This window comes from Chaetodon trifascialis, chromosome 12, assembly GCF_039877785.1.
Source record: "Chaetodon trifascialis isolate fChaTrf1 chromosome 12, fChaTrf1.hap1, whole genome shotgun sequence".
Taxonomy (NCBI): Eukaryota; Metazoa; Chordata; class Actinopteri; order Chaetodontiformes; family Chaetodontidae; genus Chaetodon; species Chaetodon trifascialis.
In genome coordinates this window covers 1368390-1387589 of record NC_092067.1, presented here as the reverse complement: position 1 = coordinate 1387589, position 19200 = coordinate 1368390, and the positions used below count along the sequence as shown (strand labels likewise).

At 43.8% G+C, this 19200-nt stretch overlaps 1 protein-coding gene across 3 annotated transcripts in view; it reads left to right on the top strand.

The window, feature by feature from the left end:
• The window catches only part of pde1a (phosphodiesterase 1A, calmodulin-dependent), a 173025-nt gene that overhangs the window by 16486 nt on the left and 137339 nt on the right, over nt 1-19200 (top strand). For 2 of the 3 annotated variants that reach the window (XR_011602941.1, XM_070975835.1), the window contains one exon: nt 12921-12947. The exons of the other annotated variant lie outside the window; for it this stretch is intronic. Coding sequence is in view for 1 of the 2 variants with exons in the window: in XM_070975835.1 (XP_070831936.1) it covers nt 12921-12947 (27 nt within the window). In the remaining variant the exon portion in view is untranslated. The remainder of the gene's footprint in view (nt 1-12920; nt 12948-19200) is intronic. 3 annotated transcript variants of the gene reach the window in all.

The window sequence follows — 19200 nt, the reverse complement described above, 5'->3', positions numbered from 1 at the left end:
CTATAATGCTCTTCTGTTTATTCACCAGAGGTTTATCAACGCAGCCTCTTATTTCTCTCCAGAAAGAATGAACATTACTTGGCTATGACTGCAGTAAGCTTGTTCTTGGTTGTGGTATCCATATGCCTCTGTCCAAACTTTGGTCTTGTCAGTCGACCCATCTGGCAACTTTTTGAAACCTAACTTTCTATTCAGAATCTGGTTTTCATCCATTTCGGCTTTCACAGCTAGCGAGCAGACAAGACCAAACACGTGCATAGGGCGTGCCCATTGTTTTGTTTCCGGTTTACAATCGGATCCTGTAGTTTTTGTAATGTTACTACCAGTGGCCACAGCTTATAAAAAACTACAAGTTCACTAGGTCACAAAGAACGTTAATCGCACGTTAAAAAAAAGACGCAGTTAAAATTGATTTGTGTTAACGCCTTAATAATGCAATGTTTTTGACAGCACTAATAAATACACATTAAAATCATAAATAGAAAATACATTTCAAAGAAAGAAAGAAAGAAATTAGAAGAGAATAGAAAAATAAAAATAAAATAAAATAAAATACATTTAAAGGACAATTAAAAATGGAAGCCAAAAACAGAATAATTTAGCATTTAGAATGATTAAAATCACTGAGCAGATATGTTTACTTTAAGTAAAAGCTGTAACAAATAAATATGATTTCAACCCTGATTTAAATGAACTGACAATTGGTGCAGACCTCAGGTGTGCAGGGAGAATGTTCCGCAGGTGAGGAGCATTTTAAGTGAAAGCTGCTTCACAACCAAACAAGGTTCTGATTCTGGGAACACACAATAGACCTGTCCCTGATGACCTGAGAGGTCTGGATACCTCTTATAGAGTTAATAAATCTAGAATATATTTTGGTCCTAGACCATTTAATGCTTTGTAGACCAACAGTAAGATTTTAAAGTCTATTCTTTGACTCACAGGCCATGTAGTGATCTGAGGACTGGTGTGATATGGTCCATTTTTCTGGTGTTTGTAAGGACTCATGCAGCAGCATTTTGAATCAGCTGTAGTTACCTAATTGTTTTTTTTTGTTTAGGCCAGTAAAGACTCCATTGCAATAGTCCAACCTACTGGAAATGAATGCATGTTTTTTCCAACAAGTTTTTCCATGTCTTCTTTGGACAGATATCCCTTAATTCTGGTTATATTTTTCAGGTGGTAGTAGGCTGATTTGGTAGTCAGCTTTAAATGGTTGATAAAATTCAGGTCCGAATCAATAATTACACCAAGATTTCTGGCTTTATCTGTTGTTGTCAGTGACATGGAGTTAAGGTGAGCACTGATCTTTGACTGTTCATTTTTGGGACCAAATACTATCACTTCTGTCTTATCTGCATTAAGCTGAAGAAAATTCTGGCACATCCACTCATTGATTTGATGAATACACTCACTCAGTGAAAGTAAGGGACTGTAGTCATGTGGTAACAGAAATATAAAGTTGTGTATCATCTGCATAAGTATGATAAGCAATATTATGATGCTCCATAATCTGAACTCGGGGCAACATGTAGATATTGAAAAGAAGTGGTCCGAGAATGGACCCTTGTGGCACCCCACACATTATCTTTTTTCGTTCAGACACATGCTCACCAATTGACACAAAGTAGTCTCTATCTTGTAAATAGGATTTGAACCAGTGTAGTACAGTGCCAGTAAGTCCCACCCAATTTTCCAGTCTGTCAAGAAGTATGTCGTGATCAACTGTATCAAAGGCAGCACTGAGATCTAATAATACTAAGACTGAGGTCTTGGAAGCATCATTTTTCAGATGTATGTCATTTAAAACTTTGATAAGTAAAGTCTCAGTGCTGTGGTGTGGACAAAATCCAGACTGAAATGCATTAAAAAGATTGTTCTGCATCATGAAATTATTTTTCATAGAAAGGGAAGATTTGATATTGCCCCGTAGTTACTTATTACTGAAGCATCCAGATTAGTCTATTTTAGGAGAGGTTTTATTACTGCAGTTTTCAAGGCCTGGGGAAACTAGACTAAAGAGAATTATTTATTATATGCAACTGTAGGGGAACTAACTTAATTTGATGTTGCATTCGTTGATAAAATGACAGGGCACCACCTTCCTCAGCTAAGAAGGACTGCAGAAATTAACTGCTATAATGCTGATAAAATATGTTCCATCCTTCCCTCACTCGTGAACAGGATCCCAAGATACTTAAACTCCTCAACTTGAGGCAGGAACTCTCCCCCAACCTGAAGGGAGCAAGCCACCTTTTTCCGGTCGAGAACCATGGCCTCGGACTTGGAGGTGCTGACTCTCATCCCAGCTGCTTCACACTCGGCTGCGAACCGCCCCAGCGCATGCTGAAGGTCCTGGCTCGAGGTAGCCAACAAGACAACATCATCTGCGAAAAGCAGAGACGAAATCTGCCGGCCCCCGAACCGAACCCCCTCCGGCCCCTGGCTGCGCCTAGAAATCCTGTCCATAAAAATGATGAACAGAACCGGTGACAAAGGGCAGCCCTGCCAGAGTCCAACATGCACCGGGAACAGGTCGGACTTACTGCCGGCAATGCGGACCAAGCTCCTGCTCCAGTTGTACAGGGACTGTAAAGCCCTCAACAGAGGGCCTCCAACCCCATACTCCTGGAGCACCTCCCACAGAATGACGCGAGGGACACGGTCGAATGCCTTCTCCAAGTCCACGAAGCACATGTGGACTGGTTGGGCAAACTCCCATGAACCCTCAAGCACCCTGTGGAGGGTATAGAGCTGGTCCAGTGTTCCACGGCCAGGACGAAAACCGCATTGTTCCTCTTGAATCCGGGGTTCGACTATCGGCCGGATTCTCCTCTCCAGTACCCTGGAATAGACTTTACCAGGGAGGCTGAGGAGTGTGATCCCCCGATAGTTGGAACACACCCTCCGGTCCCCCTTTTTAAAAAGAGGGACCACCACTCCAGTCTGCCAGTCCAGAGGCACTGTCCCCGTCTGCCACGCGATGCTGCAGAGGCGTGTCAACCAAGACAGTCCTACAACATCCAGAGACTTGAGATACTCAGGGCGGATCTCATCCATCCCCGGCGCTTTGCCACCGAGGAGCTTGTGAACTGTCTCAGTGACTTCAGACCCGGTGATGAATGAATCGACCTCCAAGTCCCCAGTCTCTGCTTCCTCTACGGAAGACATGACAGAGGGATTGAGGAGATCCTTGAAGTATTCCTTCCACCGCCCGACAATATCCCCAGTCGAGGTCAACAGCTCCCCACCTCCACTGTAAACAGTGTTGACAGAAAGCTGCTTCCCCCTCCTGAGGCGCCGAACGGTTTGCCAAAATTTCCTCGAGGCTGACCGGTAGTCCTCCTCCATGGCCTCCCCAAACTCCTCCCAGACCCAAATTTTTGCTTCTACGACCGCCCGAGCTGCCGCACGCTTGGCCTGCCGGTACTCATCAGCTGTCTCAGGAGTCCTATGAGCCAACCAGGCCCGATAGGACTCCTTCTTCAGCTTGACGGCATCCCTTACTTCCGGTGTCCACCACCGGGTTCGGGGGTTGCCGCCACGACAGGCACCGCCGACTTTGCGGCCACAGCTACGGACGGCTGCATCAACAATGGAAGTGGAGAACATGGCCCATACTGACTCAATGTCTCCAACCTCCCTCGGGATCTGGCTGAAGCTCTCCCGGAGGTGGGAGTTGAAAACTTCCCTGACAGCGGGTTCCGCCAGACGTTCCCAACAGACCCTCACGGTATGTTTGGGTCTGCCAAGTCTGTCCTGCTTCTTCCCCTGCCAGCGAATCCAACTTGCCACCAGGTGGTGATCAGTTGACAGCTCAGCCCCTCTTTTTACCCAAGTGTCCAAGACATTCCGCCGAAGGTCAGATGATACGACTACAAAGTCGATCATTGACCTCAGGCCTAGGGTGTCCTGGTGCCACGTGCACTGATGGACACCCTTATGCTTGAACATGGTGTTCGTTATGGACAAACTGTGACTAGCACAGAAATCCAATAACGGAACACCACTCGGGTTCAGATCGGGGAGGCCGTTCCTCCCAGTCACACCCCTCCAGGTGTCACTGTCGCTGCCCACGTGAGCATTGAAGTCTCCCAGCAGAACAATGGAGTCCCCGGTTAGAGCACTTTCCAGTACCCCTCCCAGGGTCTCCAAGAAGGCCGGGTACTCTACGCTACTGTTCGGCCCGTAGGCCGAAACAATAGTGAGAGACCTATCCCCAACCCGAAGGCGCAGGGAAGCGACCCTCTCGCTCAGCGGGGAGAACTCCAACACATGGCGGCTGAGCTGGGGGGCTATAAGCAAGCCCACACCAGCTCGCCGCCTCTCACCGCGGGCAACTCCAGAGTAGAAGAGAGTCCAGCCTCTCTCAAGGAGTTGGGTTCCAGAGCCCAGACTGTGCCTGGAGGTGAGCCCGACTATCTCTAGCTGGTACCGCTCAACCTCCCGCACTAGCTCAGGCTCTTTCCCCCACAGTGAGGTGACATTCCATGTCCCCATAGCCAGAGTCGTTGTCCAGGATTTGGGTCGTCGGGGACCCCGCCCATGACTGCTACCCATTCCACATAGCACCGGCCCCTTCTGATCCTTCCTGCGGGTGGTGGGCCTACAGGAAGGCGGGCCCACGTCGCTCCTTCGGGCTGTGCCCGGCCGGGTCCCGTGGGCAAAGACCCGGCCACCAGGCGCTCGCCTGCGAGCCCCAACCCCAGGCCTGGCTCCAGGGCAGGGCCCCGGTGACGCCAATCCGGGCGACGTTCGCTTCCTTGATTTGATGTCTTTCATGGGGGCTTTTTGAACTGCTCTTAGTCTGACCCGTCACCTAGAACCTGTTTGCCTTGGGAGACCCTACCAGGGGCATTAAGCCCCGGACAACATAGCCTCTAGGATCATTCGGGTACTCAAACTCCTCCACCACGATAAGGTGGCAGTTCATCTGAAGTGTGAACTCTGGATACAGGGATCGTTAATATTCAGCTCAAAAGGACACCGTCTAACCAGAACTTAAATCAAAATCACTTATTAAGCACAATTATGGGTAATGAATAATGTATCATGAATAGTACGACAGAAGATATGAGGTGATATGACAGAACACAAAAGAAACTTATGGCAACACAATGGCAAAACAAGTTTGGCGATAGTGAGAAGTAGTTGTAAGGGGATAATAGGGACGCAAACGTAAAGTTAAGGGATTAAACGAATAGTTGAGAGAATCTGGATAAACTGACAGTATCGTAACCTCACGGACCAACTCTTATTCAAATCCGCTTAATGCATCCCTACTTGTCAGCAACGCTCCTGCAGGTTGAGAGCTGATATTGGACAGTGATGATTCAGGAACTGGATTTCAACGGCGTCGGTGACAGGCAAGGAATGGCTTTGGATGGTTATCTGACCCGGACCAGCGGGTTAGCAGCAGGCTGCAGTGCTTTAGCTTGGTTGGTAACCGCAAAGCAAGACTTTAGATTTAACAATAATAAGATTGATAACCTCTTCGATGGCCGGTCGAAAAGTGTCTCCAAAATTATTATTACTTGACGAGAATTTACTAAAGACAAAACAAAAACACAAAGACAAAAAGGACAACTAGACAAGAAGAAACAAAAAGACAACTAAACTAACTGAGTAACGCGCACTGCCTTCCCGCTGCGTCTGCAGCCATTTAAATCTTGCTCCGGGGCGGATTAATCATTAGACCGTCCTTCACGAGGGATGGTTCAGAGAAGCGTAATTTTGTTTTATGAGGCGAGGAGTAACTAATAATTTACACGAGGGGCTCATCTGCTTCTCACTATGGTCAATCACGTATATCTTAAATGGACGATTTTTTCAATGGCATTTTAACACTGTTCATAACAGGCATTAGGCAACTCTTATGAGTGGATAACAATTTTCAAAAATAATCAAGAGAACAATTTCTAACACTTGTCGTAATATGTATATGATTGTTCAAGGGATAATTATCATAACCTAATAATGAAATTAGAGAAAGGCAGACTACATTTGCCTGAAATGATTATCACCATTATGACTACTCCCTGAGACATGTCTCATAAAGCACAATCAACTTAAACACTACAAACCCTAAGATGGCAGGATGGCTCCATAGTAGAACCTCAGACAAATTTTGTAAGAAAGTAAAAATCACAGCTTTGTCATTTTATAAGCTACAAACACGTGGAAAGCATTGATATTATATAGATTATGCTTTTAGTAATGTGAAAACATCCAAAGTTAAGTCAAATATAGAGATTCAGTTATTCTGGTATGCTAGAAGACAGATAAAAGTCCCCAGACCTACAAACAGTTCATTTCAAGGTTGTCTGATTTGCAATCCATCAGCATGATCTGGTTTGTGGATTCCTCTGAGGCCTGGCCTTTGTTCTGCCGACCAGTTTTATTGTCTGTATTTCCTATTGGCCATCATGAGGGAGCCTTAGGATCCTCATGACAAACATTGTGAGCAAGGTAGTTTTTGATGTGAAGGTGTTGGTAATTTCCCTTCTTGGTAATAGCGTTGGGTAAGATGTCTCTGACCCAGACATCCTGTTTCCTTTTATGGGATAACCTCTACTTGTGGACATTCCAGATGGTCAATAATTCTTAAAAGTTAGTCTGTTTTACAACTGCATTTGTCCTGAGAAATGCAGAGAGGAGAGGGGAAGGTCAGTTAGAGGCCAGTTCTGCTACACAACACATCTGGAGCTATGCAATTAAAAACATTTTTTAAAAAGTTTGTTGGCAGAGTATCAAGGCAGCATGTTGTGGATTTTAACTGTGATACAGTATCTGTCAGTCTTGTATGATCTAGAAGATTAAAATGTGCTACATTAACTGGAGGACAAGAAGGCACAGGTGGACTTATCATTTTGCCTGAGCTGGAGCTGCACACTGTTTGTCTTATCCTTGAAATTTTATCTGTAAAAAAAAGGCTGCAAAATCATTGCATGACTTGCTGGATAGCAGTTCAGGAGGGACTGATGCTGTAGGGTTTGTCAGTCTATCCACAACAGAAAACAAATTGCGGGCATTATTGCAGTTTCTGTTGATAATCTCTGAGAAGAATTCTTGCCTTGCCTTCTTTAGTTCATGGTTATAGGTGTGGAGACTGTTTTTGTAAATCTCATAATGAATCTTGAGTTTGGTTTTTCGCCACCTGCGCTCTGCCTGTCTGCAGACTTGGTTCTCCTTCATGTTTTGGTGTTTGCTGCTTTTGTTTGGATTCCTCTTGTCTCTTGTCCTTGGGAGTGGGAACAGTGTGACACAGGAAGAAAGATCGGTTGGAGGCAAAAGGTTTTACTCCTGACTTGTTTAGGGAAAGTCAGTCTCCTTTGAAAAAATGTCTGCGGTCCCAGAAAAAGGTAAAATTGTCAATAAAATGCACTGAGTGGACATCACATGCAGTTGAAAGCCATCTGTTTACTGCTAACAATCTGCTGAATCTCTCTCCTCCTCTTCTTACTGGTGGTGAGGGCCCACTGAAGAAGACTGCAGCATTCAGAGAGCTCACTGCATTTAGCAGTTTACCTAAATCTCGTTTGAGCACTTCAGATTGTCATTTCGCAATATCATTTGCCCCTGTGTGCAGTACAAGGTATTTCAAAGTTGGAATTTCTGCAACAGTACTGATTTCTGCTGTACATGCTTCCCACATCTTTAATAGCAGAATCACCAACAACCAGAGTCTCAGGACCAGTCAGTAGCTTTCCTTGTAGCTTTCTATCTTCTGACTTCCTGTCAGGCCTTACCCTTCTCTGTGAGTCCAAGAAGTTATCCAAGTTTTCAGTTGGAGATCCAGGGTCCTGCAGTGGTGGCGCAAATCGATTTTGTAACTGCACACTAGCTGGTTTGGGAGCTTTGTTGCTCATCTTCCTTTTAGCTTTTATCCACGGCTGTGTCTTACTCTGCACAGGTGTTGAGGAGGATGATAACGCAGGCCAGCCTGTTGCATCACAGATCTCTAGGCGCTGGGTTCTACCTGTTGGACGTCTCCCCAGATAAGATAAGATAAGATAAGATAAGATAAGATAAGATAAGATAAGATAAGATAAGATAAGATAAGATAAGATAAGATAAGATAAGATAAGATAAGATAAGCCTTTATTAGTCCCACAGTGGGGAAATTTCATGTATTACAGCAGCAAAAATGGATAGCAAACATAAAGGGCATCAGTAAAAAGGACATTAAATATCAAACCAAACAATATAAACAAGGAATAATGAATATGAACAAACAATACTGATATTGCACATTGATATGAACATTGCACATTGATATGACTGATGTGATTGCACATTAATATGATTGCACATTGATATGAATATGAACAATCAGTACTGACATTGCACATTGAATGATAGTACTAGTAGTAATGATAGTAGTAGTGAATAGGTTCCTATATTGCACATAGGAATTGATATTGCACCTCAAGTGGAAATTCATCTGAGCAAATATTTTCACAGTATGAATGAACACAGTTAATGTGTTAATATAGTGCAGTCATATTGAAAGTCTTGTGTAATTAACGTGTATTATAGTGCAGTCATATTGAAAGTCTTGTGAGTGTGTGGTCTACAGGGAGCACTGCTGGTTGTAGAATCTGACTGCTGCAGGAAGGAAGGACCTGCGATAGCATTCCTTCACACACTTTGGGTGAAGCAGTCTCTCGCTGAAGCTCTCCAGTGCTGTTAAAGTGTCCTGCAGGGGGTAGGAGTCATTCTCAATCATGGATGACAGCTTAGCCATCCTCCTCCTCTCTCCTACCACCTCCACTGAGTCGAGGGGGCATCCCAGGACAGACCTGGCCTTCTTGATCAGTTTGTCCAGTCTCTTCCTGTCAGCCATCGAGATGCTAAATCTCGTTTGAGCACTTCAGATTGTCATTTCGCAATATCATTTGCCCCTGTGTGCAGTACAAGGTATTTCAAAGTTGGAATTTCTGCAACAGTACTGATTTCTGCTGTACATGCTTCCCACATCTTTAATAGCAGAATCACCAACAACCAGAGTCTCAGGACCAGTCAGTAGCTTTCCTTGTAGCTTTCTATCTTCTGACTTCCTGTCAGGCCTTACCCTTCTCTGTGAGTCCAAGAAGTTATCCAAGTTTTCAGTTGGAGATCCAGGGTCCTGCAGTGGTGGCGCAAATCGATTTTGTAACTGCACACTAGCTGGTTTGGGAGCTTTGTTGCTCATCTTCCTTTTAGCTTTTATCCACGGCTGTGTCTTACTCTGCACAGGTGTTGAGGAGGATGATAACGCAGGCCAGCCTGTTGCATCACAGATCTCTAGGCGCTGGGTTCTACCTGTTGGACGTCTCCCCAGATAAGATAAGATAAGATAAGATAAGATAAGATAAGATAAGCCTTTATTAGTCCCACAGTGGGGAAATTTCATGTATTACAGCAGCAAAAATGGATAGCAAACATAAAGGGCATCAGTAAAAAGGACATTAAATATCAAACCAAACAATATAAACAAGGAATAATGAATATGAACAAACAATACTGATATTGCACATTGATATGAACATTGCACATTGATATGACTGATGTGATTGCACATTAATATGATTGCACATTGATATGAATATGAACAATCAGTACTGACATTGCACATTGAATGATAGTACTAGTAGTAATGATAGTAGTAGTGAATAGGTTCCTATATTGCACATAGGAATTGATATTGCACCTCAAGTGGAAATTCATCTGAGCAAATATTTTCACAGTATGAATGAACACAGTTAATGTGTTAATATAGTGCAGTCATATTGAAAGTCTTGTGTAATTAACGTGTATTATAGTGCAGTCATATTGAAAGTCTTGTGAGTGTGTGGTCTACAGGGAGCACTGCTGGTTGTAGAATCTGACTGCTGCAGGAAGGAAGGACCTGCGATAGCATTCCTTCACACACTTTGGGTGAAGCAGTCTCTCGCTGAAGCTCTCCAGTGCTGTTAAAGTGTCCTGCAGGGGGTAGGAGTCATTCTCAATCATGGATGACAGCTTAGCCATCCTCCTCCTCTCTCCTACCACCTCCACTGAGTCGAGGGGGCATCCCAGGACAGACCTGGCCTTCTTGATCAGTTTGTCCAGTCTCTTCCTGTCAGCCATCGAGATGCTGCTCCCCCAGTAGACCACTCTATAAAAGATGGCTGATGCCACGACAGTGTCATACAGTAAAAGGTCTTCAGGAGTGCCCCCTGCACTTCAAATGACCTCAGTCTCCTGAACAGATAAAGTCTGCTCTGGCCTTTCTTGTAAAGTGCGGTTGTGTTGTGAGTCCAGTCCAGTTTATTGTTCAGGTGAACACCCAAGTACTTATAGGATGTCACCATCTCAATGTCCATTCCCTGGATGTTCACTGGTGTCAGGGGGCAGAGTGTTTGTCTGCGGAAATCCACCACCAGTTCTTTGGTTTTCTCTGCATTGATCTGGAGGCAGTTCCACTGGCACCAGTCCACAAAGTCCTGCGTCAGTTCTCTGTACTTTCTGTCATCCCCATCTGTGATGAGGCCGACGACTGTAGAGTCGTCAGAGAACTTCTGCAGGTGACAGGTGGGTCTGTTGTATGAGAAGTCTGCAGTGTAGAGGGAGAAGAGGAACAGAGCCAGGACCGTTCCCTGCGGGGCCCCTGTGCTGCAGATGACCGTGTCGCACAGTCCCGGGTCCTCACATACTGTGGACGGTTGGTGAGATAGTTCAGAATCCAGTGTGTGAGGTGATGGTTCACCCCAGTGTGCTTCAGCTTGTCCCTCAGAAGTGCAGGTTGGATGGTATTGAAAGCACTGGGGAAATCAAAAAACATGATTCTCACAGTACTCGCAGGTTTCTCCAGGTGAGAGAGAGCTCGATGTTGGAGGAAGATGATGGCGTCGTCCGCCCCAATGCCAGGCTGGTAGGCCAACTGAAGTGGATCTAGTGATGGGCTCACCAAGGGGTGGAGATGAACAAGGACCAGCTCTTGGGTCTTCATTAGGTGGGATGTTAGTGCCACCAGCCTGCTGCTGAGGTCCTTGGGGTGCGGAGTCTTAGGCACCGGTACCACGCAGGATGTTTTCCATAGCTGTGGCACTCTCCCCAGCTTCAGGCTCAGATTGAACATGTGTTCAACAATCCCACACTGCTGATCTGCGCAAGACTTGAGGAGCCTGGAGTTGATGCCGTCTGGGCCTGCAGCCTTCCTCGCCTTGATCCTCCGGAGCTGGTTTCTCACCTGGGTTGTTGTGAGGGACAGGTTGGTGCAGGGGGGCTATAAGCTGATTTACCCTTGGGCTTTGCCCTGAGAGCATTCCAGGGAGGACTGATACAGGCAGATTTATTACCTGGTACACAGGCCTTTAGTTTCATGGGAGCTGTATCAGAGCTAATTAACTGGATGTTAGCATTCTCCAGTCCGATGTTTTGAGTCAGTGGCAAAGTGCTGTCATTTCCACAAGGTCCATTCACTTCCATTTATTTCCAGATGCTGAACTTTAGTTTCCAACACTGCAACCTGCTGCAGAAGTTTGTAGAGGTCATCTGTGGAGAAAGGAGGCATCTTGGTGCTAGTTAGCTTTAGCTGCCAGCAGGCTTTTTCTGTTGGTAGGCCGAAGCAGGCTTTTTCTGTCAGTAGGCCAGAGCAGACTGTATCCATGAAATATCAGAGGTCGCAAAGGTCATCCACAACTTTTAAATATTTGTCCATTAAATATGTTTTTAGATGTCTAACAGGACATCTAAGTGACAGGAAAAGACTAAACAAACTGGTCAGGAGAGATGGCTTTGTCCTGGACTGCCCTCTGGACACCATAGAGAAAGTGGGTGAGAGGAAGATTTTAGCCAGGCTGACATCAATCATGGACAACCCATTCCACTCCCTGCATGAGACAGTGTGGGGCTTAAGCAGCTCCTTCAGTAACAGACTACTGCATCCAATGTGTAAAAAAGAACGCTACTGCAGGTCCTTCATCCCAACAGCTGTCAGACTGTTTAACCAGGGCATCATGTAATGGTGCACTGTGTTGATGTGGTCTTTCTCAATTCTACATCATAAACCCACTTTTGTTTTGCACTGCTGTTATCAATGCTAATATCTGCTCACATTATCCATTTCATCTGGTGCAATTTCTTAGTTGTATATTTCTCTTAACTGTGCAATTACACAATTTATTGTCCATTTTGGCAACAGTACTTTTATAAAATGTACAAATGTGCATATATATAGTTGTTTTCCTATTCTGCACCCAGTGTACTTTATGCCACTGTGCTTGCTCTTTGTAATACTTGCTGGCTGTAATGACTCCATTTCCCTGATGTGGGGTCAATAAAGTCTTATCTTGTCTGATCTTATTCTCATAAAAGTAGTTATGAAGTATGAATCTCATACAATAATAACTATTTTTTTAGAGCTGTTGAAACACCTTCAGCATGACACAGGAATAATCACTTGTGAATTTAAATGCCTTGCTCGAGGCAGTGAGCTCAATTTCAACAATAATGCCCAGATGATTCAATGAGACTAGGCCAGTCAAAATGGAAAGCTCTATGCACATCCAACTCCTGCTGAGTATAGATGCAAGACAAAAACAGCAGCATATTTGAGCCCATAGATGATCTAACTCTTCCAGACCTTTCAATCTTTCACGGATTGAATACATGAAATTCTGGTCATTGAAAAAAGCCATTTCAGGGTGTTTGTGACAATCAGAAAATTGTATTCATCATTTTGTGATGACTGTGTCAGGGGAAAGTTATTTCCGCTCTGTGTGTGCCATGTGACCAACAATACTGACTGTGGCCACAGTGACAAAATTTTCCTGGGAGCAAGGCCATGATTACTTGAATGCACACACCTGGTCACAGTCAATTTATGATTTGGGCTGTCTAAACGCAGCACGTGATTTGTTCATTTGAGTGACTGTTATGTTTTTTTGTGTTCACAGGCAGAAATTTAAAAGCACATCACAGAGGTAAGACACACACACACACACACACACACACACACACACACACACACACACACACACACACACACACACACACACACAGAGGAAGTTCTCAGTCTGAAGTACAGGACTGTGAATGAGTCTATGAGTTGTTAGCAGTTCCCCAAAAAATAAATTTCCCTCTAAACTTCTCAGGGGCTTCATTTAGCATGTTTTCATTAGTGCATACTTACCTGAAAATAAGAGTCGTTACCTTAGAATGAGCCTGAAAATAAGAGTCCTTACCTTAGAATGAGCCCTTTAATCTACAGAGGAAGCGTATCCTTGTCCACCATGTTGCACCACCATGTTTGTACTGTAGCCCACAGTGGACAATCCAAACGGTGACTCTGGAGAGGGCTTTTTGCTTTTTTCTGGGCCTCCATCGTTTTTCCTACGCATTTGAAAGAGGGGAGCTCATTCAATTGGTTTCAATCTGCTACCTCATGACTAGAACCCACTAAATCCTACATTCTGGAGATTTAAATACTCGTTTAAGGCCTTAAACGGTCAAATTGTTCAAGAGAGAAAAATCCTAAAACACAAAACAGACTTATGTAGCATAACTTTGTTCTTTATCCTTTGCTACCCTGTGTCACAGTCTTCCATCCATCCATTGTCTATACCCGACTACCCCTTTCAGGGTTGCGGGGGGGCTGGAGCCTATCCCAGCTGTCATTGGGCGAAAGGCGGGATAAACCCTGAACCAATCGCCAGTCGATTGCAGGGCAACATGCAACATTCATACAACATACAACCATTCACGCTCACACTCACACCTAAGGACAATCTTAGAGTCACCAATTAACATAATGAGCATGTTTTTGGTCCGTGGGAGCAGGGGCGGATCCAGAGTATTTTCAGGTGGGGGCACAGGGGGTAACAACAGTTAAACTGGGGGGGGGGACCCTCTGTCTTCAATATTTAGATTACTAAGTGGAAACAATTACTTTTCTTAGATTGTTAGTTAGTTACAAAGTGTATTTTTGTCATCATCTTGCTTTTGTTGGCTACCTTAGCTCTTATCTTGTGTGGAGGGTGCATATGACCTTTTCATTTTCCACTGTCAACATTAAAACTCTGATGGACATGTCCCCTTCTTTACAATATTCTCATCAACATCTGGCTCTTATGTGCAACCAGACAATTTTCCCTGGGGAAATTTTGAAAGGGCCACGGGGGCTACTGCCAGTGTACGTTATGACAATGCTAACAGCTGCTAATGCTAAGCTAATATTAGCATGTCAAATAACACATTGGAAAGCTCTCAAACACCATTAGAATGCATTTAAGAATCATTTTACCGTAGGTTAGCATGTTATCATTAGCATGCTAATCATTAGCATTAGCATGTTAGCATTGTGGCTAATGCTGACATTAGCATGTCAAATAACACAGTGGCTGTGTCTCAATTCAGGGGCTGCATCCTTTGGAGGACCCACCCTACGCAGCCCATGGAGGCCACGGCCTCGGAGGCTCCTCCATCGGCCGCATCAACTATCGGTAAATGGGATGGTTTAGCCTTCGGTGCGTCACGACGTCATAACTTCTTCCCTCCTAACCCGGGAAAAACACATGTACGGAGACAAAAATTTAACAGACGACAGACGACACGACAGAAACATATCAGACAGACGACAGACGACAATGGAGCCAGAGGTTTTGCGACACCATCGGCTCGTTTATCTCCAGCTGGGAGAGCGCCGTGGGGAGGTAACATTAAACGGCTATTTTAACCCATATTAATGTTCATACATAGCTACCATAGTTTGTGGTAATTAATATACCCGTTAATAAACGATACTGTTTAGTGACAAACGCAAGCCATATAAACTATGGACTGACATATATGTCACTTAACCATGAGTCTTGATACAGGGTTCTGTATGCTGTAATTTTAATGCTCTGTTTTCAAGATCTGAAAAGTGCTTGAATTGAATAGTTAAATGTGTACGAACCCTGTAAATAACCCTGACTTAATTCAATAGCCTATTAAAATGTTGTGTTATTAAACATCAGAACCATATTGAGAAGCCAAAGTGTAATAGATGGAGAAATGAAGCATTATTGGTCTAAACTTTAACATTCACTACAGTTGTCGTATCAACTAAAATTCAGTTGCTCTTGTTTAATCCTCCTGTTCTTACCCTCCTTTCTCCATCCAGGCAAGGGCGATGTACTGCTGCATAAACATCAGTGTTCCTGTTCTGCTATTATTTTTCAACGATCATGACACCAGACAAGATGTTAGGCTGAGCAGAGTGTCCCTGGCGGTGCTGCTGGAGCTTCTCCACCAAGAAAGGCGACACGGATGGGGTGCCACAATAGAGACCTTGATCCGTCTCTTCTGGCAGGCAAGTGGGACATCCTCCAGTTGTGGTGGCAAGGGTGTCTGGGATGCCTTGCTCCACTGTTCACCGCATCGTCCATTGAGTTACTGAGGAGGTGGTGGCCATTCGCCACAGGGTCATCTACCTCCCCAAGACCGCAGAAGACCTGGCAACAGTAACTCAGGGGTTTGCAGGGCTGGCAAGACACAGAGCTTTTCGAAAAGCTGCTGGAGCAATCGACGGCTGCCATGTGAGGATCAAGCCTCCAAGTGGTCCTGATGGTCACTGTTATTGGAACAGGAAACTGTTTGCTTCAGTAATCTTGCAGCACCACCAGGGACTCCTGCTCAGCCTCAACTGTATATATGTTCTCTGTAAATCTGCAAATCTTTGTAAATAGTTATTTCTGCTGATCTTTTGTAAATAGTTGTACATTTTAAGAATGCCCACTTGTAAGTAGAAATATTCATATTGTATTTCTGTAAATATCACAGAAAAAATAAACTAATTTTGTTGTCACTGAAAAGTAGTACAAAAGTCTGCTTATATCCTAAATACGAAATGGAATAGATAATGTAACAAGGTTATAAGATTTTAATTTAGAACACAATATTTTTAATGAACAATTTAAATCTAACAACACAGAACGTAATCAAACAGAAAAAAAACATTAAAAAAAATCAGCACCTGTCAATCATTTTTTGTCAATCCCATTTTTTGCAGGATTGTTCTAAACATGAGTGAAGCATGACAAAAGGTAAACACACAAGATCACATTATCACAGATATGTACAGATTCACAAAAAGTGACATCAGGACAGACATAAAATTCCCACCCCCACCCAAAAACAACATTCATGTGATCCAAAGATTATATTTGTTCCTTTTTGTAACTTTCATATACAAATACAGTATGTATAGAGAACAAAGGGGCTTTTCATTTATGCCTCAACAGTTACCTCCATCCGAGTGTGGCCGTGTTTTTGGCCCCTGTAAACGGGTGGTTGTTTTGACCACGGAATTCAATAAACTCCTCCGTCTGCTCCTTGCTCACAAAATGACATGTAAAGCATATTTTCTGTTATGTCAACAGACAAAATTATTGTTCGATATAATAACGACAATAACAATAATAATGGTGCTGCTGGTGCTGTTGGTCGCTATTGTTAAAAAAAAAAACAATCGGTGCGCAACGCACCTTGGGATATGGCAGGCCATGAAGGATAGTAGCGATGCATCCTCCGAAAACAGGGAAAAGGAGGATGCATTTGTCGGCTGTCCAATTTGGACGAATTTGGACAGCCTTTGTGCAGAGCTATGATGTAATCGGCCCTCAAATGCGTCCTCCGAAGGATGCAGCCCCTGAATTGAGACACAGCCAGTAAAAAGATCTCAAACACCATGAGAATGCATTTAAAAATCATTTTACTGTCGGTTAGCATATTAGCATTAGCATGCTAACATTAGCATATTAGCACAACAACCCAGCATCAAAAGTCAAACATGTATGCAATAACAAGTTCATAGGACCTCGTGTTAGCATTATCTGCTGTTAGCATTGTGGCCAATGCTAACAGGCCAACATCACTCATTACATGACAAACATTTCAAAATCACCAGTAATACTAAGTAAGATAAATGGCTCGTTATCAAGCCACTGCAGAGCTTGATGACGAGCTGATCATTTGAATCAGCTGCATAGCTGCAGCTGAAGCTACATATGCATGTTTGCGTGTGTGGGAGAGGAGTGCTCAGAGAAGTACTGAGGCCCAGAGGTTGCCACAACAACTCGAGGTGGTTGCCATTGACGATAGGGGCCCCCCCGGCAGATAGACAGGGGCAGACAGAAACGTGGAGAATGACAGCCATTTTCTGCCTCTGCACTCTGATATCTGACATCTGGGCTTATGCTGACAAAATAATAGCTCCTATCAGAAAAAAACATAGACTGTCATCGCTGTCGGGACTTCTTGAACGACTGGTGTGATTTTGGTGTTTCTGCAGAAAATATTTTGGAGACACTTGTGAGTTTAAAACAGGGGTCCGTTCTGCTTCTCTCAGAAAATCTTTGTATTGGAGTCTATGAGGAGCAGAGACAGACGTGGCTGCACTTAGAGGGTGCTAATTCAAATTCTGTAAGTCTCTTTGATTTTTTTTGAGCACATTGTGAGAGACAGAACAAATTTGTCTACAAATGTGGAAAAAATCATGCGTGTAGAATGTATATTGTGGCTGGGAGAAGTGTGGAAAAAGAAAAAATCTGGAGCAATTTTAGGCTCTCTCCCACTCTGATCGATGATGTCACCCAGACTCAGACACAGGTGCACACGCACACACGCCCGCTCTCAGTGCAGCAGACACACATGCATTCAGACAGAGAAAAAGAGCCATTTTCTGTCTCTGCACTAGTCTGACATTTGGACTTATGCTGACAAAACGGTAGCTCCTATCAGAAAAAAAAACATAGACTGTCATCGCTGTAAGGACTTCCTGAATGATTCGGTGTGATTTTGGTGTTTCTGAAGTCAATATTTTGTAGACACATCATGCATGTAGAATGTAAATTGTGGTTGGGAGGGGTGTGGAAAGAGAAAAAAATCTGGAGTTTTTTCCGGCTCTTTCCCATTCTGACTGATGACATCACCCACTCTCACTCACGAACATTCCATGCAATACACACCCATTATAATCTCAAAGCGGTTGCTGTGGTGACGGGCCCTTTTGGCTCTGTGAGGGTCTGAGAAACATCTGAATTTGGCCTTGGCGCATCCCTCGAACGCTTCTCACGCAAACAAACAAAACTCCTATTGCGGAAATTTGTTCACCACCAAAGATACAAGGCTTTGCTGTACACGCTGATCACTTTCTCTTTTTTGCTGGGGTCAAAAATGTGGATTTTAGAATGAGTTAAAAAATGGGTGGCTTCTGTCTCTCCTATTTTTGATTTGTATTGGACCCTATGGGCCAGGTCAGAGTTACTCTCCTCGCTCAGAGGCGCAGAAGTCAAACATCATAAGTCCTATTGTTTAGCCAGGCACGTTGTGAGAATCAGCACAAGCGGCACTACAACTTTGGAAAATTTCACATGCGTAGAGTATAATTTGTGGTTTGGAGGAGCGTGGAAAGAAAAAATTTCACACATTTTTCAGAACGTCTCTCCTCTCTGGCAGTTGGTCTCCTCCACTCTAGCACAAACATTCCGTGCAATACACACCCATTATAATCTCCAAATTTCGTATTCTGTAGAGAAAAATAATAGCACCCCGATCTCGATCAAGACTCATGTTTTGATATATAATTCGCCTGGGTGCTCTCAAAACTGTAGGACTAGTAGCGAATCGAAATTTGACACAAAAGAGGAATAAGAAAAAAACATGCAGCATAACAATAGGTATTGCATAGTTGTAGGGGCAATAGGCCTCAGTGTGATTGCCCCTTGGCCCTAATAATAATAATATCGTAATTAGTATTAGTATGCAGAATAAGCATCATTCAAATTCTCACAGCCAACTGTAGACTTTGTACCAAGAGGTGTTAAAGGTTTTCGTCCCACCCTGTCCGTACTGAGTGCGAGGGAAGGCCTTCAGTTGTGTAGGGCCCGCAGCTCTTGTTTGAGAAATGTCTGGAAGTATAAAAAGTTTCAAAAGGAGTCTGTGGAAACTAATCCTCATGATCAATGCTGAAATTCAAAAATCAAAAAATGTGATTTTCTTCTTGTTCCTACATGAATGTTTGAGCTTCACAGTTCAGAATTATGTATGTGCAGATTTTGACACTTGAGGACTGTAGAAAGTTTCTCTGCTCACTGAAAATCTATTTGTAAGGGTGGGGGAAGGAGTAGATGTAATTTCAAGGGTTTTTACAAGGTTATTTTACTTTTCAAAGTAGAGTATGTAATCTTAAAACAT